The sequence below is a fragment of the Mustela erminea genome, chromosome 4, assembly GCF_009829155.1.
Source record: "Mustela erminea isolate mMusErm1 chromosome 4, mMusErm1.Pri, whole genome shotgun sequence".
Classification (NCBI taxonomy): Eukaryota; Metazoa; Chordata; class Mammalia; order Carnivora; family Mustelidae; genus Mustela; species Mustela erminea.
In genome coordinates this window covers 7,704,295-7,725,881 of record NC_045617.1, presented here as the reverse complement: position 1 = coordinate 7,725,881, position 21,587 = coordinate 7,704,295, and the positions used below count along the sequence as shown (strand labels likewise).

The 21,587-nt window shown below is 53.8% G+C and overlaps 1 protein-coding gene across 1 annotated transcript in view; it reads left to right on the top strand.

The window, feature by feature from the left end:
• The window catches only part of IGF2R (insulin like growth factor 2 receptor), a 95,533-nt gene that overhangs the window by 44,655 nt on the left and 29,291 nt on the right, over positions 1 to 21,587 (top strand). The window contains exons 11-26 of the mRNA XM_032338554.1: positions 3,945 to 4,109; positions 6,641 to 6,781; positions 7,985 to 8,125; positions 9,231 to 9,368; positions 9,977 to 10,124; positions 10,643 to 10,820; positions 11,456 to 11,571; positions 12,016 to 12,184; positions 13,344 to 13,523; positions 15,754 to 15,855; positions 16,967 to 17,068; positions 18,815 to 19,010; positions 19,799 to 19,969; positions 20,490 to 20,633; positions 20,713 to 20,888; positions 21,149 to 21,236. Of these exons, the coding sequence (XP_032194445.1) occupies positions 3,945 to 4,109; positions 6,641 to 6,781; positions 7,985 to 8,125; positions 9,231 to 9,368; positions 9,977 to 10,124; positions 10,643 to 10,820; positions 11,456 to 11,571; positions 12,016 to 12,184; positions 13,344 to 13,523; positions 15,754 to 15,855; positions 16,967 to 17,068; positions 18,815 to 19,010; positions 19,799 to 19,969; positions 20,490 to 20,633; positions 20,713 to 20,888; positions 21,149 to 21,236 (2,355 nt within the window). The remainder of the gene's footprint in view (positions 1 to 3,944; positions 4,110 to 6,640; positions 6,782 to 7,984; positions 8,126 to 9,230; positions 9,369 to 9,976; positions 10,125 to 10,642; positions 10,821 to 11,455; positions 11,572 to 12,015; positions 12,185 to 13,343; positions 13,524 to 15,753; positions 15,856 to 16,966; positions 17,069 to 18,814; positions 19,011 to 19,798; positions 19,970 to 20,489; positions 20,634 to 20,712; positions 20,889 to 21,148; positions 21,237 to 21,587) is intronic.

Below are 21,587 nucleotides of genomic sequence, written 5' to 3'. Positions count from 1 at the left end.
GGGGGAGCCTGGAGTGCGGGTCGTGCCGGCCGGACCAGGGCCGCGGGCGAGTATGGCAGCCAGGACCCTGTCGGGAGAGAGTCCTCGGTTTGGGGTGTGGGCAGCGAAGCTGGTCGGGGCTGTTAGGGAAAGAGGAGGAGCTGCTCGGTGAACGCCGTGGCTGAGTCACAGTTAGCCAGGCATGGAGGTCGGGTGGCCACGGGGACTGGTCTCTGTGGCAAAGGGAGCGGCTCACGCAAAGGCCTGAATGTGGGCAGGTGTGACCAGGTCAGAGCTTCGGATTCTGGACGTGGCTAAAGACCCTCACACGGAGGGTGAGAAGCACGTAAGTCCTGCGGAGAAGCTGGGTTTTCTGTAGAAATCAGCGTGGAGTCCCCAGGGCTTGAGGTGGAGGGTGAATGGCTGGTTCGGGCGCGTCTCCCGTGTGGTTTGGGCGCCCCGCGGCCTCCCCAGACGCCCCGTCCTTCTTCCGTCCTCCTCACCTCTTCAGGCTTGAGGGGACTGCCTCTGAAGTACCTCCCTTCCACTGTGTCCCCAGGCCTGGGAAGTGTGCCCTGCTCCTCATGCTGTGTCCCCAGGCCACCAGGCCCCTTGGCGCCCGCCCTCCCTTGCTGGCCGAGCTGCTTCGCTGTTGGCCGACTCCTGTGGTTCAAGTCTCCCTCCGACCTTGTCTTTACCCCTTTTGGCCCCGTTCTTTTCTGGGCTTTTTATAAATGACTTGGCTGAGATCTTTGCACGCGCACTGATCTCATTTGAGCATGCTGGGCTGATAGAATAATGATCTAAATAGATCCCAGCAGGTGAGGAGGATATTGAGAAGGGTACATAGTCTGGGGCGGCTGGGATGAGGCGCCGGCACTCAGAACTTGTGTGGAACTTGCTGAAGCTGAAGGAAGCGCCGATGGCCACCTTTCCCTCCTTTTTCTTTACCGCTAACGGTTTTCAAACATACAGGTAGAACGTTACAGTGAAAGTCTATATGCTCACCACTCTCTATTCAACAGTTGCTAGTATTTTGGCACATTGGCTTCATATAAACTTTACGTCAGCACTGATGGGTCAGAACGTCCCACCCCACGTCCGCTCCTTCTCGCGACCTCGGCCTCTCGCCGGCCTGACAGGGTTCACAGAGATGTCCTCATGCAGAAACTTAGTGTCTTCCTAGGCTGTTTGAGTTAGGATGGTGGCAAGAGGACCGGACAGGGAGATGTTAGAGGTTTTGTGAGAGGTTTTGAACCTACTCTCATGCTGGAGGTGGTCATAAAATATTTACGACTCTTTCCAGCTCTGTGATTCAATTTCAGACTTTGGAGCAAACTATGTACTGTAAAAGTTACTGCATTATTATTTCGTCCAAACTTAAATTTAGAGTTCTTAGAGAAAAATCCCTTGGTGGATTTTGTTTATTTGGATAAATGTAATAATGTAATTTTTTTTATGTGAATGGGTGTTAATTGGTTACGTAATATGATGTGGTTTATAGTTTTAACTTGTATGTTCTAGAATTATATATGTTCACGATTCTAGGGCTTAAGTGTTTTTAAGGCCCAGAGGTGCGTGCATTCATTCTTCAAGCCCGTGTGTGTGCACATACACACAGCCCTTTGTTTGGCAGCCAACATCTAGTTCGCTGTAATGTGATACTTACTATTGGGGATCTTGTCAGAGAAGGATATGAAATCAGGTTTGATCAGGTTTGTTCTTTTTTTTTTTTTTGGATGAGTGATATATTGGAATAGGCTGGTACGAAGCTACCCACAAATTTAACTGGCTCACTGTGTTAAAGGTTTATTTTCTTCAGCTCAGGGCAGGTCATTGGAGGTGCTGGCAGCAGGGCTCCGGTCCACGGGCCTGTCTCATGCTTCCCATGCCATGGTGTTGCTGTCTGCAGACTTGGCCTCCGAGGATCCTGCAGAATGGGAACAGCATTTAAAAAAAAAAATGGGCTAGAGCTAAGTGGCATAGCCCAACCTCGGAGGCCAGGAGGCTGGGAAATGCAGTCTAGCTGTGCAGCGAGAGGGAGAATTAAACTGGTTGGGTGAGTGGGTAGCTTTGTCTTTGCTGAAGCGTGAGGTGGGGCGATAGTGTCGGCGGAGAGCGACTGGGTTCCACGGCAGGAACTCATTTCCCCCTGAGCTGGGTCGTTCCGGCTTTATCACTCTTCTACAGTTCACTGGGCGGTGAAGAAGGAACGCGAGTCGAGATGCTCACCAGTGACGAAAACGGGTGCTCCCTCCTCAGTAAGGTTCAGATACAGAATCAGCTCCAGAGTGGGGCTGGATACTCGGACCAGGCCTAGTGTCATTTAATGGTTTGTAAACTTCACCTGCTCAAAGAGAAATGCGGCGAGTGCTCCAGGTTTGTGGGAAACACAGATCTGTTCCACATCGTGAGACGCAAACCCAGACAGACCCAGCGGGAGGAAGCCGTCCGCAGTCACGTGGGCGGGGTGACCTGCGGAAGAGTTCCGCTGCGGGTGGACGGAGGGGCCGACGGTCGGGGATGGTGGGTCTGGGTCGGGGCGACGGTGGGTCGGGGCGGGCAACGGTGGGTCGCAGCGGGTCGCAGCCGGAGAGGGAGGGAAGCTGGGAGTGCTGCATCTTAAGAATGGCTTCAAGTCCATCATTTAAGAGGAAAAAAAAAAGGAAAGAAAAAAAGCTCCGCAGTAGCGTAGGGAAGTATTGCCTTGTGGTTATGGTTATGAGCCAGACTGTCTGGGTTTGAGTCCTGGCTCCTCTGCTTTCTAGCTAGGAAACCATACGCAAATTGTTTAACCTCCCCTCCCCCCCCCTTAATCTATAAAAGTGGGGCTGGAACTGTACCTGTGCCATGGAATTAATATGCCAAGATCTGTCAAGTCCTCAACCCTGAGCCCGCTTTATGCAGACCGCCCCCCTGTAGCCCTTCGATGCTCGGTGCCTGGTTCAGGTTGTGCTCCGAACACACCGGCTGCTCTTGCTGGTATTATAATTATCGTGTTTATAATATTAAAGATTTAAGAGAAGTTGCAATCAAAACATCATTTGCCCTTGGTACAAAATATTATTTCCCTTTCCTTTAGAACATTGTGCACTTCAGGGCACCAGACCTCAAGAAAGGCAAATCATGCAGGAGGTCCAGAGGAGAGTTGTTAAACCATCAAGGGGTGGAAAACAGAGCTCTGTGCCAGCGGTCCACCAGCTTGGAAAGACGAGGGGATATTTCTAGTAAGGGAAAAATGACCAAAGTTTGCCGAATCCCAGGCTGTGTGGATCAGGGCAGTGGCCCAGGAAGCGCTGGCTCTCAGGCCGGAGCTGAGCCATCAGGGCCCCCGGACGTGTAGCGTCAGGGCCCCCCGAACATGTGGCGAGCGGAGCATGGGACCACGATGGAGGCCTGTGGGTCGAGGATGCTGGGATGTCTGGAGGCGTGCCTGGGGCTCTGGGAGGGCACGTGGGCCTCGGCACTTCGATGGGGTGGCTATCCCCAGGGACCCTTTTGTTTCAGCTCAGAGATGAATCTCAGGGAACGCGCCCTGCTCATCATTGCATCAGAAAGCCAGCGGCGCTCCTAGAGCTCGAGCTCTGGTCTCCGTCCACCTGTGGGTGATTCCCTTGTTGTCTGACGCGGGGTCCACGCACAAGTCTGTTCGGGGCTGACCACGGCCCGTGCGTGGCAAGCCCTGCCCGGGGGCTCACATGTTCCTTGTCAGGCCCCCGTTTCATGCCCACGGCGAACGTGTTGCGAACGGCCTGATGGCTTACTGAGACCCTCCTAAAGGTGAAAGGGACAGAGGCCTGCTACTGAGGGGTTGGGATTGTCTGAGACTCCAGAGAAGGTGTCCAGTCTCTGACACCTCTGATGTCTGGGGCTTGGCACTGCCCTGCTGGCAGCGTGGCCAGTGGGCTGACCGGGTTTTGGTCACATAATGGAGTGCTTGTTTTTTCCCTTCTCCAATTGCACAGTTAACGATGGGAAAGGCGTGCCTGTATTCACCGGGGAGGTAGACTGCACCTACTTCTTCACGTGGGACACCAAGTACGCCTGTGTGAAGGAGAAGGAGGACCTCCTCTGCGGTGTGACCGACGGGAAGAAGCGGTATGACCTGTCGGCGCTGGCCCGGCACTCAGGTAGGGCCCGCGCACCCCGTGGGCTCCATCCGCCTGGTCGCGGGAACCTTCTCTTGCCTCTTTCCCTATGAAAACCTTTGGAAATGCTCTTCCTTTTCTTGAACTGTTAGCTAATTGTTTCCTGGCCTCTCCCCCCTGCCTTTTCATGCAGCATTTACACAAATTATTAGGAATGACGCTGAATTAGGAGGTAAAATACCTGAGTTTGAGGTTGGCAGGACTGTTCTAATTGGGACGCCCTGGCGAATCTTATCCTAGTTTAGTAAAAAGGGCCACGTCCCAGGCCTTGAACTTTGTGATTAGAAAGTTTTTAATTTTAGATACACATTCTTGTTGCTAAGAAAGGAGATCTTGAAAGTTCTCCTCACACACACACACACACGGACACATTTGTATCTGTGTGTGGTGTGGATGGTAACTAAACATGCGGGCACACAGATCAAGTCACAACGTCGTCCACCTGAAACGACTGCCGTGTTCCATGTCACTTACATCTCAGTCAAAAACCGTCAACAGCGGAAGTTTACAGTCCTACAGCAGCCTGCTTCACGTGGGCCGTGTTTCCACCTCGCCCCTGGCCTGTCGGGCTTCAAGGGTCGGAACCCAGTGTGGCCGGGTTCACTCTTATTTTGACCCCCATGCTTTCCCCCTTTGTCTTACTGTCTCTGAAGTGGGGTCTGCATTTCCTGTGCAACCTCTGATGCTTGTGGGGCTGAAAGGCGAATGGGCTGGGAGCCCTCGGATGCCATGTTCCTCGCTGTATCCGAGTGAAGAGGTCTGTCCCTGAGACCCAGCTTCACGGTAGAGACCGGCCGAGCAGGAGGTAGTCTGCTCTGCAGGTGTCGTGGGGCATAGGCTATGTGACAGGTACCAGACCGGGTCCTGGTGAACGCGACCCCTGCCCCAGGCCTTTGAACTTCATGGGGGTTGGGGAGGGGGTGTGTCTCGAGAGACCGAGTGCTAAGAATCGGGGTTCCCCACGGGGAAGCTGAATCTAGTTGGGACATTTTTAGTTTTCCCTTTCGGCAGCCCTGGGATTAGGTGTAAGTGGAAGCAAATTGCATCTGTGGAGATAATATCTGAGGTAGAATGCTTGCCTAGAGTCACGGAGTTACCCGTGCCGTGGGAGTGATGACTCATGCGCTCTGAGTCCTCATCTGGTTGGGACAATATGATAGTAGAAGGAGGGATTCCTCTCTTGTAAGGAGTGTCGGAGAGCTGCTTTTTGACACGAGACCTCTCTAAATGTTCAGGTTTGATGAACTACCTTGGCAGCAAGTGTACTTTGCACATTAGTCACTCAGCACCTGGTCAGCTGGGAGTGGTGCCGTGGTTCAGTGCTGGTACACACGTGTTTGCAAAGAGCTCGGCTTGGTGCGGTGGAAAGAGAGCACGGTGTTGTGCTTGGTCCTGAGTGAGATGTCTGCCTCCTGCAGGCCTCAGCTTTGTCTCGCTAAGCTGGGTGGTACTGTGAGAGCCCTTTGTCCGGCACTGTTGTTTAAATGCCACCGCGTACAGACACACACAGGGGCCGGTGAGCGATACAGAGACACATGCACTCACGCAGCCGACGCGTGCCCCCCCATTGGGCTCTCCAGGGACCTGAGCATTTCCTCAGGATCCACACAGACTGCTGAGGTAGCCTCAGAACTCCTTCCTTGCTAGCTTTAAACAGTCGTCCTGCCTTCTAGCTTGTCAGCTCACCCCACTCCCCCGGCCTTGTCCCTGTTTGTCTTTGCATGGCCTCCTATGGGCTCTTCTCGGTTGTTGACATTGGCACATAGCTCTTCAGAGTAACTGTTACCCTGACGAGTGGTGGCCTTTCCCTTCTGAACCCCAGCATCGTGTCTGTAAAAGGAGTGCCTCAGTCTCTGTATGCCCTTCACACACATTTCTAACTCATCTCTTCGGCCACTGCTTGTGGGTCACCTCCGATTCAGGGTCCTGCTCTTTCCACTCGCGCGCACGCCCTCAATCTTCTGTGAAGTTCTGATTCTGCTCGTACATGACTGGATCACAAGATGTTTGAGCTCAGAGACCAGTGTGTTTTGTTATTTTCCTGAAACAAAGCATGGCCTGCACTAGGTCTGCTGGTGGGGAAGTGGGGGCAGGTGTCTTTGACCTTCCTGGTGGTCGGAGGAGGGCCTGGGACCGAAAGCGTGGTGCTCGGCCAGGTGCAAGGCACAGGTTGCCATCTGGATGTGCTTTTCCATTTCTGATTTCACACTTCGGTGCTTGGGAGAGTTTCGCTGATTGATTCCCTGTCCCTACCTTGTGGTAAGGCTACTCTTCTGAGGAGGTATTGGGGCGTGCTTTGTTTCTGTTCCATGAAGAGAAGCCTGAGGAGCTCAGTGAATTTCTGTGCCTTTGGTCTGCTGCATCCAGAAACGTGAGTACTGGGGTTTAAGGGACTACATGCTTGGTGAGCTTTGGGTCTTTTCCTTTGGCTTAATCACCATTTATGGTGTGACTCACAGAGAAATAATCATTGCCTCTGGCTAAAAGAATTTTTTTTTCTTTTAAAATCACAGAAGTGGAACAGAATTGGGAAGCTGTGGATGGCAGCGAGGGGGAAACAGAAAAGAAGCACTTCTTCGTTAATATCTGCCACAGAGTGCTGCAGGAAGGCCAGGCCAGAGGCTGCCCTGAAGATGCGGCCGCCTGCTCTGTCGGTGAGTTGTGGTCAGAGTGGGGCCCACGGTGCTGGTTTTCCCAAAGGCACACAGAACTCGGCTGCATCCGGTTTGGAGCAAGTTGGAGAATCCTCCTGTGGTTTCTGCCGTCTCCTCTCTCTGGGTTCCGCGTATCCGGGACGGGGAGGAAAGTGACTCACATGTAGGTAACTGCTCAGTGTGCTCTAGAAACTAAGTGCTCCGCTGCCACGGAGTGGCCAGAGCCGTCTGAGGTGAGCTGCCCCTGTAACTGGGGACAGAAGGAGCCAGGCTTGGAGTTACTTGGTCATCTTTTCCCTTTGTAACTTGGAGAATAACATTGCCAGTACCTTGTATGAAACTGATTTTGAGTTTTTAATAGCTTTACTGCCCGTGACTGTTAAGTTACGGCTTTGGACGAGTGGCGTCTCATCGTATTCTCCATAGAAGAGTACTTGTGCCCCTTGGGTTCCTCCTGCTGTAATTCTGTCGGTCCCGTGGTTTTCCTGCAGAGGCTTTGATGCAGACGTTTTGCACGAGAGTTGTCTGCCACTTAAGACTCCCCTGGAAAATGAGAGGCGGGGGGAGTAATCAGAATCTGTTACAAACATTAGATAAAGAGTTGTGAACCCAGGTTGGGTTTTGGGAATTACCCCGGTATTCCGAATTGCTGATGTGTCTCCCGAAGCTGGTCTGGGCGCGCCCATGCCTCTGTGTAAGCAGGGCTGGGGACGGAGTTTCAGGGCTTCATAGTAAAAGTCAACTGACTCAAGAATGAAGTAGTCACCCGTCTGGCTTGCTGGACAGGTTCAGTTAGTTTCTGCTTTGGTCCTGGGACAAACTCTAGCCTCTTGGCTGTGCTTTCAAAAGACCTGTGTTTTCAGGGGAGCAAGGCCCTGGAAGTCGGGGAAAGGTGTTACTTTCTGGGATGGTGTGACATGCACGCTTGCTTGCTGTCTGTCTCTCGTGCCCATGGAGTGAGATGTTGTTTATCGTTACTGCTCTGTCCCAGTGGGCCTAGAGGTGGCCTTGGTGTCCTCAGTGTGGCTGCCACGGCCTGGCCAAACCTGTCCCTCGAGAAAAACCCACCGACCACGGCGCCAGACTGGGCGGGCTGGGAAGAGGTCACAGCACCCTGCTGGGTCCTGGCTGACGCGTTTGTACCTCTTTTTTTTTACATCGTCATCATTTATAATTATGTCTTCTGTTTTCCCTTTCTTCCAGATAAGGATGGATTTAAAAGTCTAGGCAAGTTCGTTTCTTCTCCCACAAAGGAGAAAGGGAACCTTCAGCTCTCCTATACCGACGGTAGCGACTGTGGCCACAAGAAGATAACGACTAACATAACACTCATCTGTAAGCCAGGTGAGCCCTTTTGAGAAAGGGGAGAGGCGACATGTGCTGGTGGTGGCTTCTGTCCCGGGTGAGGCTGCGCCCTTCATTTCTGTTTCTCATGGGCCGCTGCCGAGAGGGGGAGGTAGAAAGGGTTCGTACCACACATTCCCAGTTCTAGAACCTACAGAGGCGGTCTGTGGATTTGAGCCCCCAGCCCCCACCCAAGACCAGTCCAGAAATGGAGAAACCATATGGTGTCGAGAGCGTCATGTTGCAATTTTCCAAATGAGTTATGGGTCTCAGTGCGGCTTCCTCTTCCTCGGGACTGATACCGCGCGGCTGTGCGGCTGCTTTACTTCCTCCAAAGGGGGAAAATCGTAAGCGCTTGAAAAATGTTGTACGTGATCTCACCCTTTAGAGACAATGCTCTTCTTCACTTATCTATATTTACAGGTTTACATTGTTTAACAGGGTCAAAATCTGTATATGTTCGGAATTTTTTTTTAAAATGTTCCTCAAAACATGGCATTTCGTGAATACTCTTCTGTGTTTTGCAGTCATAGTTATAATTTTTAGGGACTTCCTCGTTGATAATGGTTGGGTCTTACTATTTTTAACCATTTTCCCTATTGTTGGATTAATAGCGTGTTTCCAGGGCTGGCGATGTGCTATTGCAGGTCCCCTGTCCGCCTCCTGTGGAAATATTTTCTTTGGATAAGTGCCCAGCTGTGGGAGATGGTCAAGGGGTAGGACTATTTTTTTGTTTTTGAGTGTTTTTTGAGTTGTGGGTGATATATATGTAACACAACATTTACTGTTTTTAAAAAACTGTAGTAAAATGCGCATAACATGAAATTCAGCATTTGGCCTTCCTCGGGTGTCCGGCTCAGTGGCCTGAAGCACATTCCCGGCGTCGTGCTGCCATCGCCACCGTCTGTCTCCAGAACTTTCTCATCTTCCCACTCTGTCCTCACTGAACACGAGCTCCCCACCCCCGTCCCTGGCAACTGCCCTTCTTTCTTGCCTCCACAGGTTTGACTACTCTAGGAACCTCATGTCAGCGGAATCCCAGTATTTGTGGTACTATTTTTAGTTGGGGACCGATTAGTGATCCATTTGTCTTCCTCACTGACAGGTGATCTGGAAAGTGCCCCAGTGCTGAGAACCTCTGAGGACGACGGCTGCTTCTATGAGCTCGAGTGGCATACAGCCGCCGCCTGCGTGCTGTCCAAGACGGAGGGCGAGAACTGCACGGTCTTTGACTCCCAGGCAGGTGTGTGCGCGCACACCACCTTGGTGGGGTGCCCTCTCCAATGGCTTAGGTTTTTTTTTTTTCTTTTCTCAATTTCCTGTGAGAGTTTAAGAACTACCCCACTTGAGAACTAGACTAATACTGTTTCACCAGAGTCCTGGTGTCTGTGGAGATAATGAGGAAGCTACTACGTCTTAGATGCATGGTAGAGGGCAGTGTGCACTGAGTACAGAATGTGAGGACCACAAGGAAATGAATGGTGTTTGGACAGGCTCTTTGCATAAGTTAATGGCCAGGAAACCTGCTTTTGACTTTTCAAGAAGGTCACTGCGTTGTCATCTAGCTTCACACGGACCGGTTGGTTGTTCATCGGCAGGTTTGGGCCTTCAGTCTGGTTTTAGGTTAACGCGGTAAAGTGGGCATGGTGGTGGCAAATCCATCTCCAGGGGAGATGTCCGCCAGTTCAGTTCCTGTGGCCTGAGGGGAAAACATCTCTTTGGCCATTTTGCGGCTCCCTGCCAGTGGCCGGTTCCTGGGAAGACTGTCTTTGAAGCTGTGAGCCTGGGGCCACCCTTCTCGACTGTGGTCTGACTGACCTTACATATGGCGTCATTTTCTTTCTTCCCTAGGGTTTTCTTTCGATCTGTCACCTCTCACAAAGAAAAATGGTGCCTATAGAGTCGACACAGACAAGTATGAGTTCTACATAAATGTTTGCGGTGCAGTGTCTCTGAGTTCCTGTCCGCCGGGCTCCGGAGCCTGTCAATTAGCCAAAATGCAAGTAACTTCCTTTTTAGTTATGGACTTTCCTTAGATATCTCATACTGACAGGTGTTTTATTCAGGAGTAGGTGTGTTCTCCACAGACATCATTGCTTTTCAGGGAGCGTGCGACTCCAAGAAGCCCTGGCCTCAAAAGCAGAGGATTCCAGGAGCTCCATTTCCTGGAAAGGAAGCAGGCCACACGCACACTCGGAGTTTATAATACCTTACTTCAGCAAAGCTTGCATGTCTCGGTTGTTAGATACGCACATGTTTCTCTGTTCGGTGTGGTAATAGCTCAGTGGGGGTGGTTGTACCTTAAGCCAGCTATGCTGAGTGTGGCCTTGGGTCCTGGTGTGGGGTGAGGCTGCCCTTTGGCCCCACCACAGACCCCGGTGATCTGTAGCCCTGGGTCACGGACATTACCCCCGCGCCCCCCACCCCTGCACTGCGGTGGCCTTGCTCCGGGTCACAGCATGACAGCCCTTCTGGCCCTGCTGTCCTTCCTAAGAGACGCTTGTTTGCTTGTTTTAGTGGTAATAAGGCTTGGAACTTGGGACTGAGCAATGCTAAACTGTCCTATTACGATGGTATGATCCAGTTGAACTACAAAGATGGCACGCCCTATAATAATGAAAAGCACACACCAAGAGCCACACTGATCACCTTCCTCTGTGACCGAGAGGCCGGAGTTGGTGTACCTGAGTATCAGGTAGGAGCTGTGCGGCGTGAGTGTGCATGGGCTTCCGTCACCGAGGAGAGCCGAGAGGGAGAGAACCCTGGTCTCGTAAAGGCAGGGGGCAGGACAGTAGTGGGTGGAACAGGGCTGGTGACTTCTATGGAATGAAATGAGGTTCTAACCACAGGTGAGGCGTGAGCTGTGGTCTTTCCTGGGGAGAATCCATCAAAGTGTCTGGCTCCCTGAGATACAGGACCCTGTCATGGGCCCTTTATTACGAAGCAGAGCTATTATTTGTCTGGTTTCTTGGCCAATCAACATCTCCTATGATTGTAATTAATCTTTTTAGAGTTGCCAGGATACGTAGGCACTATTCATCCAAGCTGGTTATTCTTTGGACCGTGCACCTCGGTGGTTACCCACAACCCTGTTGATTTTGTGTACGAAACTTGCATCACAAATTATGCTGATGCTACTCAGCTGAGTCTTAATCTATTACTGGGACGTCGTCATTTGTAATAAGACAGGTGTAGACGGGCAAAGTAGACTTTCTTTCCTGTGGCTCTTACTTACGGAAAGTGCCAGCCGTTTCTTAAATGCTGACTTTGTGTTAATGTTCTGCTTTTTCTTTGCCTTATATCCCTTTTCTCTCCTTGTCACGTGATCAGGAGGAAGATAACTCTACCTACAACTTCCGGTGGTACACCAGTTACGCCTGCCCAGTGGAGCCCCTGGAGTGCGTGGTAACCGACCCCTCCACAATGGAGCAGTACGATCTCTCCAGGTGAGGCCAGAGCTATCCCGCCCTTGGCCTTGGCCCCGGCCTGGGTCCAGGTTGGCTTAGGCTTGGCTGGTGAGCTCGTAACTGGGTGGATAATGGGGAGTCAAGTAAGTTCTGGGGATGCAGGGCCAAGCTGGGGAGTTTTAAGCAGAAGGAATTCTAACAGCGCTCTGGTCGCCTTTGTGACGTTGACTGCTCTTCGTCATAGCAAAGTCTGTCTGCAGCTGCATCATTTACAACACGGAGGGGGAGGGGGCCGGTGCAGGGTCCCGCTGCGTGCGAGGTCAGTGAAGGTCGAGCTAGTCGTGGGTGTTGTGAGTCACGGTGAGCTGTGTCCCGTGGTTTGACGGGTAGGGCAGTTTCGTCCTGTCCGTAACTTCTTAGAAACGAATTGTCGGACTGGCATCTGTTAGCATCAGAAGCATGCATTTTGCCTTCACATTTTAGTCTCGCGAAATCCGAGGGCGGTCGTGGAGGAAACTGGTACGCCATGGACAACGCGGGCGAGCACAGCTCGTGGAGGAAATACTACATAAACGTGTGTCGCCCTCTGAACCCGGTGCCGGGCTGCGATCGGTACGCGTCGGTGTGCCAGATGAGGTACAAGAATGAGCAGGTGGGTCTTGCCCTCTCTGCAGAGCACGTGACTCGGGTGGAGGCGGGTATTTTAGAGTGGACCCGGCTGCTGGGACAAAACCCCCTGAGCAGGAGGAGCGCCCCCCCACACGTGATCACGCTCGAGTCGTCGTTCAGATTTAGAACTTCACGAAATGCCTTGGAGCTGGCGGCCTCCGATTACGGCACAGGGTGGAGGACGCTCCGATGCCTGGTCTTGATGGAGCTCACGAGTGTCCTTCAGTCCGTAGCCTTCTGTGAAGAATGGTTTTTGGCTCCAGAGGCTCTTGCTTCCGCTCACGCAGGGGAGCGTGGCTCGGGACCGTTGCTGTGGCTGTGGCGGGGCTGTGCGTGCTCCCTTGCTTGGGGCGCCTCCTCCCCGATCCAGCGCGGTGACTGCCACAGCTCTGGGCCCTTTGCCTGTGTTCTTCGTGCTCAGGGAATTTTAAAATAAAGATGTACGTGTGCTGCTTTGAAAAATAGGGCGTGGTACGTCGGGAACGTACTTCTCCTGGCGCCTGTCATGTGGCAGCTTGGAGCGCGCCCTGGTGGGTAGGAGTGACATTCCCTGCTGGGCGTGTGCGCGGGCACACCTGTGTGTGCCCGCTCTGTGGAGCCATGGCCTCAGAGTACAGTCAGTCCTCGCTGTCCACGGGTTCTGTGTGTGTGAAGCGCTGCCTTGCCAGCATAGGCCTGTGGCCCCAGATCAAAACCTGTAGTGCCCCAGTCCTTTGTGGACGTGTGTGGAGTGGCTCCAGAGTGCATTCCCAGCGGAGGCGGGGCCAGGCAAAGCTCTTCCTTCTTGAGGCCTGTCCGATCGATGACCGTGGAAGGGGACACGAGGGGCTGTGTGGGGTCTGGGGGTAGGGCTCGAGGCCCATCTTAGATGTCTGTTGGGACGGCCTCAGACCCATCACACACCACATTTATTTTCATAAAATAAAATAGAATGTTCCAGCAGAAGTTCTTAGGATTTAAGATCATCATCTCTGTGGGATGGTGTCTGTATAGGTACGTGTTTCCCCGGGCGTGATGGGGCAGTGTTTGTGGTGACTTCACAGATCACACGTGCTGTGAATAACAAGAATCAAATGTAGCAGTCAGGAAGAAGCCTTGTTTTCTCTGCAGAGGGAAAACCTAATAGACCCGTTTGTTTGCAGGGCTCCTTTTCTGAGGTAGCATCCATCAGTAACTTGGGGGTCGCAAAGGGAGGCCCTACGGTGGAGGACAGCGGCAGCCTCCTCATAGAGTACGTGAACGGCTCGGCGTGCACCACCAGCGATGGGAGGCTGACCACCTACACCACCAGGATCCATCTCGTCTGTTCCAGGGGCAGCCTGGTAAGGCGCGCGTGGCCCATGGCCTTGCTTCCTTCGGGGTCTTCTGTTGCAGAGGGCCAGTCGATGTGTGTCTTCTGGAGATGAAGGGGTCTGGCGTGGTGGTTCCTCTTAGGGTTTTGTGTGGACGCTCTCCTGTCCCTTAGTTCTTGTCAGCTGGTGATGGGGGATCCTGACGGCAGAACAGGTCTTAGGGACATTCATAGACAAGGAAGCTGGGGTCAGTGCCGCTCAGGGCTACAGATGAACAGTGAGGGTTATGTGTGTAATTTGTGGGCAAATCAAGGATAAAAAATGAAGGCCAGGAAATAGAGAAAGTTACAGAGATTGCTCCTGGCCCTGAGTTCCTCAGCCAGGGAGGAACAGAAGAAAAAATTCCACAAATAAAACTGCTCTGGAGGTCGTTGTATGGTCCCAATCGTTTTCCTTGGGGAAAAAAAAAAAAAAGTCAGTGAAACGTATATATAACATAAAATGTACCATTTAAGCCTTTTTTAGGCGTTCAGTTCAGTGGCATGAAATACCTTCATGGTGTTAGGCCCCATCCCTGGCTCTCATGCTCAGAACTTGGCTGTCACAAACCCAGTTGCTTTTTAACCTGGAGTTTCACATTATATCTGGGTCATGTATTTTTTGAATAATTGCCAGACTCTTAGATGAATGCAGAGTGGAGATAGTGGAATTCACATTGATTATTAAATAAGTTATTTAAAAGGGTCAGGTCCACGTGCCGAGTCCTCTGGCTCTGTGGAAGGAAGAGCACAGTGTACCCAATGCCGGCGGTCCCGGGGACTTTGTCTCCCACACTCCGGGTGCCCTGCAGATCCTGAGGTCTCTGTGTCATTTGCAAACACACGATTTTTTCCAGGAGATGATTTCTTTAGAGGTCAAGAAGGGGTCTCTGATAAGGGGATGAAGTTATTAGCTGGGTGAGTGTGGGCCGGTGTTGTGCAAGAGAGGTGTTCCATGACCGAACAGTAAACACATTCCGTGATTAGCCTGGGGTTGGGTTGGCTGCTTTCTTCCTCAGTCTCAGGAAGGGTTCCCAGCTGCCCAGCCCAGTCCTTGCCATCTCTGGGCATGTCTGTGACCCCTCCTTAGAACCTCGCCTGCCTCCCTCTTCCCACTGTGGTTTCTCGTTGCTGTGGACATACTGGACTGTTCCAGGCGGTTTTCTGGGGTCCTCAGTTTTCCAGCCTTCCTGTGACACCTTATATGGACTGTGTTGTGTTTTCAGAGTGGCCTCCCATAGTCACTGTATCTCCGAGGGCCTGTGTGGGGCTGGCCATGCCCCGTGCAGCCAGAGACCGTGAGCAGGGGTCACGTCTGCAGGGTTCCGCAAGCCACGGGACTTTGAGAACTTTCACGGCTAAAGCAGTTCCTTTTCACACCGTGGGGCAGTAGGGACTGATGTGCTTCTGTTTTACTGGGACGGGTGTCGAGGCCAAGAGGGTGGGGGACTTCCAGGTCCAAGGGTGCTCGGGGGGCAAGGTGTGGGCTCCCCATCAGGCGGCCGCCATTTCCATCTTCTGCGAGCCTGGGCAGGTGTCCTGACTCCCTGGGCCCCTGTGTTCTCGTTTGTGTACACATGGTGGGTGATGACAGAACCGGGTTCCTGGGGTCATGGGGAGGCTCTGTTGAGAAATGCTAACAGAACTCCCGGTGGCGTGATAAACTGTCGGCGTGAGCTGCTGTTGCTGCAGAACGTGGTCCCGCACATGTTTGGGGAACTTCTCTCTCAAACACACCCAGAAAAGTGCACAGAGTGTACGTGACATGGACAGCCCGGAGCGCTCACTGAGCCAGGAGCAGCTGCACGGAGCACGGGCGCCCCTTCCAGTCACTTCTCTGCCCCTGCACTGGCCTCTGACCCGCCAGGTCACTTCTCCCCAGTTTTCGGTTTACGTAGGTGAACTCTGTGCCTGGCTTCTCACGTTGCGTGTTCTTAGCGTAGAGCGTTTCTCAGAAGCACAGGCTGAAACGCAAGACTTGGACCTCGATTGTGCCGTTTACTGCCCCATGGCCTCAGGTGAATTTCGTGACATCCAAGCCTGAGGGGTACCATCTTTTTAGTAGGAATAGTGAGGACATTCCGTCATAACTAGCCAGTGCACACAGGCGGCTGGCCGATCACGGACACACCGTGAAACGTTCAGTAGGGTCTGGCCGCTGCTGTGTGGCGAGATTGAGCTCGTCCTGTTGTGCTGACTGTCCCCTGGGTTTACTCTTTCAGAATCCTCACCCCATATTTTCCCTCAGTTGGGAGTGTGTGGTCAGTTTCCTGTGGAACACAGAGGCCGCCTGTCCTATCCAAATAACGACGGACACAGACCAGGTACGGGTGCGGTCGGGGGGTGTCTCGGTGAGCCGGCTCTGAACCTTCCCACCCGGGTGTCCCGGCTCTGCACTCGCCCCTTCCCTCGTGCTGCCAGATCTGTTAGTGGCGCCCCCGTTCCCTGCGTGTTGACAGCAGACCTCTGGGACTCCTGTTCGTGTCTCTCCCCCACCCCGGCTCGCAGATGCTGGGCTAAGAGCCAGACCCTCAGCCTTACTCCCCGCTGACCGCAGGCTCCTGCCCTTTGCTCCATTCCCTTGTCCCATTTGTGTTGCGGTGGCATCCCCGCCCCGGGGGCTCGGAGGGTTCGCCGCTGCCGCTGCCGCTGCCGAGAAGTGAGTGGTGAGCACGTCGCTTTAAGATCTCACACATACCAGTGCCCCGTCATCTACTGGCCCGTCTGTTTCGGTGTGATGCTCGAGGTTCTCAAACTCCGACCCCAGCCCCGTTACTGCCATTTCTTCTGTGTGTCTGTTGCCCTCCTGGCGTGTCCTGCTCTTGGGCGTGGCCTGTGCTCGTGCCCTCAGGTGAGCCCTGCGGGGCCTGGCAGCGGGCTGCGCTGTGATGTGCTCTCTGACTCCGAAGGGAGACTTGTGGTTCCCACAGGCCTGGCTGTTTTCTCCGTGGTGGGACTTCTCTCTCTCCCTCCACCTTTAAAATCTCCGCTTTAGCAACAGAACCCAGGCTCTCCTGAACGGCTGTTCCAGCCAGGGTCGTGGGCTGGTGGAGCCTGCGGAGGGCGGGAGGGCAGGGTGCCGCGCTCTGTCCTCGGCCATGCGTACCGCGCTGGGGCTGCTGCTCCTTGCCCGCGTCCGGTGGGCTGCGCAGGAAGCAGACAAGGGGGAGGGCAGGCTTACGACGTCTCTTAGAAGAGGACGGACGTGAGGTACCCTGTGCCTCCCATCACCATTGCCTTTAAGTGAATACGTGAGGTGGAAAACAGAACACTTAAACCAACTTTAAGGTTTTTTTGCTTGTTTTTTGTTCTTAATCAGTCATGCCCGCTGTCTGCTGGGGTTTGAGGTCAGTGAGAAGCATGTGTTCTGTGAGGTCCGTGTGCACAGGCTTTGGAGGTACGCTGTGTCGTCTGAGTTCCCTGTTTCTCTTGCAGGCCTGTTCCATAAGGGACCCGAACAGTGGCTTTGTGTTCGACCTTAACCCGCTGAACACTTCCCAAGGATACGTGGTCCCGGGAATCGGGAAGACTTTTGTGGTAAGAGTTATGTGATGAATTTCCAGTTTGCTCTGAAACAAGGCAGTCTGCACTGAAGTCCCCCGCCGCTGGGGTGGCCGGTGGCCGGTGTCTTGAGATGCACTGAAGTCCCCGCCGCTGGGGAGGCCGGTGGCCGGTGTCTTGAGGAATGGCGCAGCGATGGCAGTTCTCACCCAGGAGGAGACGAAAATCCCAAATTCAAGGGGAAAGGGAGGAAAAACTCAGTCCCATCCTGCCGTAGTGCTGATGTGAGGGTGCTGTTTTCCCAAAAATAAGTTGTTCCTGATCTGTTGCTGTGTGTCTGGAGCCGTGGTTTTGGACCAGCAGCGTCAGCGTCACCTGGGATTTGTTAGAAATACAGATTTTTGTGCGGTGGATCCATGAGTTTGTTTTAACCATCCCCCGGGTGATTCCGATGCCCCTGGAGTCTGAGAACCACCAGTCAAGGGGAAGTGGTAGTTACCTGATCCTGAAAAGAGAGATGACCCAGGTGGCCATGTTCTAGAACCTTCTGACAGCACTTCTTTCATTGATGGGCCTGGCGGAATGAGAGAATAACCTTCGAAAACACGAAGTTGGGATAAGAACGTTTTTGTAGATTTGATACCGAGGTGCGGGTACACCTCACACAGGAGAGCATACAGCTTGTTTCGCTGCCCGGCAGAGCACTGAACAGCGTTTGCCCCTCAGCAGCTCTTCGGCAGGTCCTCCACCTACCCCCAACTCCCAGATTGTTCAGGCAGTTTGGTTTATACTAGGCGAGAGCGTATGTGCCCACACGTGAGACTGAGAGGCAGGCAGGCAGACGAGAACGTTGTTGACCCACGTAGAGGACATGCTGGAAGGTGCTCTGCCTCATAAAGAATGTGCTAGAAGCAGCCAGCAGGCTCGCGTGTGGCTGCCAGCAGGGGCGTCAGGAGGTGGCAGGTGTGTTGAGGGTCCTGGGCGACATCACGGCCTGCTCCATCCACTTAGGGCAACACGGCCTTCCAGCCGACTCCCTGGCTTTGTGCCCTCATCCCCTGGGCCTGCTGGGCTCCGCTGCCCCCAGGTCCCCCTGGGGCCCTCCCTCACTGCTGAAGCTGCTGAGGGAGGCATCTCCCCGGGGCCTGCACCCTCAGTCGGAGGGGCCGCAGGTGCAGGCAGCCAGAAGCCAGTGCCCACGGCTCAGCAGGGCAGGCCCGGGCTTCTCTCAGCCGTGATGCTCATTCACAGACGAGACCTTGAAAGAAGGAAAGGGAACCCGCCCCAGCATTTTGTCCCCGAGGCCTCCTGCGCATAGCCCACCCGGTGGCTGAGCCCCTAACTGGCCATTTCCGGAGTAGGGGGCTTCAGTTTTTAAGAAAAATGCTTTCAGCGTGTGACCTCGATGGTGGACATGCCGTCCGCAAGCGCTTAGCGGAAGCGGAGGAGCTGCCCTGTGTCTTCCTGCTACAGAGTGTGTCCTGCCTCGCTGACAACACGCTGTCCGCATTCTGTCCCCTGCAGCGAACCTCTTGCCTTCACGGACATGGCGCTGTGTCAGGAAGCACGCTGCGTGTTCCTCTGAAGCAGCTCACGGGCATTGTCATTGGGCTTCAGATGTTGCCTTTCGCGTGAACTTCAGGGCTGAATGGCCCGAGTGTGTGCTTGGTGACTTGAATGCTCTCTGGGTCATGGGGCAGCAATTGAGTTGCTGGGGCTCTTGTTGGTGGCGAGTTACGTGGCCCGAGTTAACGTGCGTGGTTCTCGCTGTCTGGCCCCCAGTTTAACGTGTGTGGTGCGATGCCCGTGTGCGGGACCATCGATGGAAAACCAGCCTCTGGCTGCGAGGCGGAGATTGAGACAGAGGATCTCAAGAATCTGAAGCCAGAAAGGCCGGTTGGACTCGAGAAAAGCCTGCAGCTGTCCACGGAGGGCTTTATAACCCTGACCTACAAAGGGCCGCTTTCCCCCGCCACAGGTGAGCTCTGGACCATGTGTGGTGCAGCTCTTGGGTGTCCCGGGGTCTTCGTGACTGGGAGCCTTCTGGGCATGTACCGAGAGCCATCTGCTGTCCTGTCCCCCACCTCCCGCTTCTGGGCCGTGGCCCCACACTCCCGAATGGTCCTTTGTGCTCTGCCAGGCCCCGGCGTGCGGCCCTGTCACGAGTGGGGTTGTGCTGTTGGCTCTCCCTCCTCCTGCCCGGTCCCAGCCTCCCCACAGTCAGCCCCTCAGGTGGTTCTTGGACGTAAAGCTCTGTCATCTCTGGCTTGCTACTAAACCTCTTTGCTTCAGGTCCCGCCTGGACCGAATGGGGATGATGGCGTTACCTGCCACCCCGTGGACTGCTGTGGGTCCTTCCGTGGCTTGCTGCCACCCCTGGCTGCAGGAGCCCTTCAGTGGCCCCCGCCCCCTGCCCACAGCCTCCCCAGTATTCTGTGTTCGGAAACATGTCTTTCGTTCACTCCTGTGTACTAGGAACTCAGTATTGTCCGGGAATCAATGACATTAGCTCATGTTTGGGTTGATGAGCGGATGCTGCAGTTCCCCGTTTTCTGGAATATCAGGACAGAGGACGTTGTGTTCACCCCCATGAGCCCGTGGTTGTGTGGATCACTACTGCATGTCAGGCCTCGGGAAGCAGACCAGCATGGCGGTGTCGTCATTTTAAAGGGGGGCTGTGAGGTCTGTTCCCAGTGGCCGCTGCTGCTCTGGGATGAATCGTGGTGGCTGCTCTGTTTCTTAAAGTCTGGCCTCTTCGTTCCCCAGGGACCGCTGATACCTTTATCATCCGCTTCGTTTGCAACGATGATGTTTACCCAGGAAACCCCACATTCCTGCATCAGGACATTGACTCTGGCCGGGGGATCCGAAACACTTTCTTTGAGTTTGAGACTGCACTGGCCTGTGTCCCTTCTCCTGTGGATTGCCAGGTCACAGGTAAGACTGAGAGGACCCGGTTTAGGAAGGCCGGTCAAGGGCATGCATGTGTGTGTGAGTCTGTGTACACGCACGGGTAAGCGTGTGGTGGTGTCTGGCTTGTTTGTGTTCTGTGCCTCTTTGATCCTTACGCTTGAGATGTTTCTCTTGAAGAGAATCTGGACTAAGGGTTTTAATCTATATTTTGGGATCAGAAGCTGCTTAATAACAGAAGAAAACTCAGGGGAAAGAAATATTATTAGATCTTATTTGAGGACCTAAAAGAAAGGCTGTGAAGCTGTGTAAGGCGCACCCCGGATGCCGAACAGTGTCCTGAGGAGGCCTCAGGCTCTGTACCTCCTGTCAGTGGTCCCCCTTGCGAAGGGCAGCTTAGAGGGGCAGAGTGAGTGTACGTGTCTGTAGGAAGACTCTGGGCTTCTGGTGGCTCGCCCGAGTCCTTAGCAACCGGCGTCAGTTTCGTGCATGAGGGGTCTGCGGTCAGCGAGAAAGCAGGGCTAGCCTGTGTTTCCGTGTATTTCAGACGATGCTGGGAATGAGTATGACCTGAGTGGCTTAAGCAGAGTCAGGAAGCCCTGGACTGCTGTGGACACCTCGGCTGATGGAAGAAAGAGAACTTTCTATTTGAGTGTTTGCAACCCCCTCCCTTATATTCCTGGATGCCATGGTGAGTTGAGAGCATTTGACTTCGGTTCCGTCTCCCTTCCTCGCGCCCCCGGCCCCAGTCGAGCTCCCGGCTCTTGCAGGCAGCGCAGTGGGGTCCTGCCTGGTGTCAGAAGACAACAGCTGGAACCTGGGCGTGGTGCAGATCAGCCCCCAGGCCGCGGCGAATGGGTCCCTGAGTATCGTCTACGTCAACGGCGACAAGTGCGGGAACCAGCGCTTCTCCACCAGGATCACATTCGAGTGCGCTCAGACCTCGGTGCGTGAGCGGCTGAACGCCAGCGCCTGCCCGTCGGCGCCTCCCTTCTCTGCGTCTCCTCTCTGCGTCCGGAGCTGCCCCTGCTTTCCTGGGCTTTAGGCCTTCAGTAGCATTTGGCTAGATTCTTCTCCACGTCCTACATGTATTTAACAAGTGCTCTGTGTTTTGACTCGTGGAGATTGAAAGCTGGAGGCTAATTGCGGCTATCTTTCTGACTGACTTTAAAACATAAAAACGTAAGTTGTCGGTTTCTGTTATAGGGATCCCCAACATTTCAGCTTCTGGATGATTGTGAGTATGTGTTTGTCTGGAGAACGGTGGAAGCCTGTCCCGTCATCAGAGTGGAAGGTAAGACCTGGGGTCCCCCCCCCCGATAGTTGTAAACGGCTGAAGTAGCAGAGAGACTCCAGACAGCATCCTAGGTGCAAAACCCCGTCGTGTTGGCCACGTGCATGGTCCTGAGATGCTACATAGCGGAGGGATCGTTTCCTACCCGTGGGTTTTGACTCTGGTGCTTGGCTGGCTTTGCCAGTGACATCCTCCTCTCCTGCCTGGAGTGATGGGCGGTTATTGCCTTCCTGCACTTAGGAACCTTAACTTGGCGTTTTGATTGGTTAAGTGGATCTTTACCCTGTGACCTTGGCTTTTCTGGAAGGCTGTCTGATAGGTAGTTTATACTGTGTGTTCAAGCACGATGAG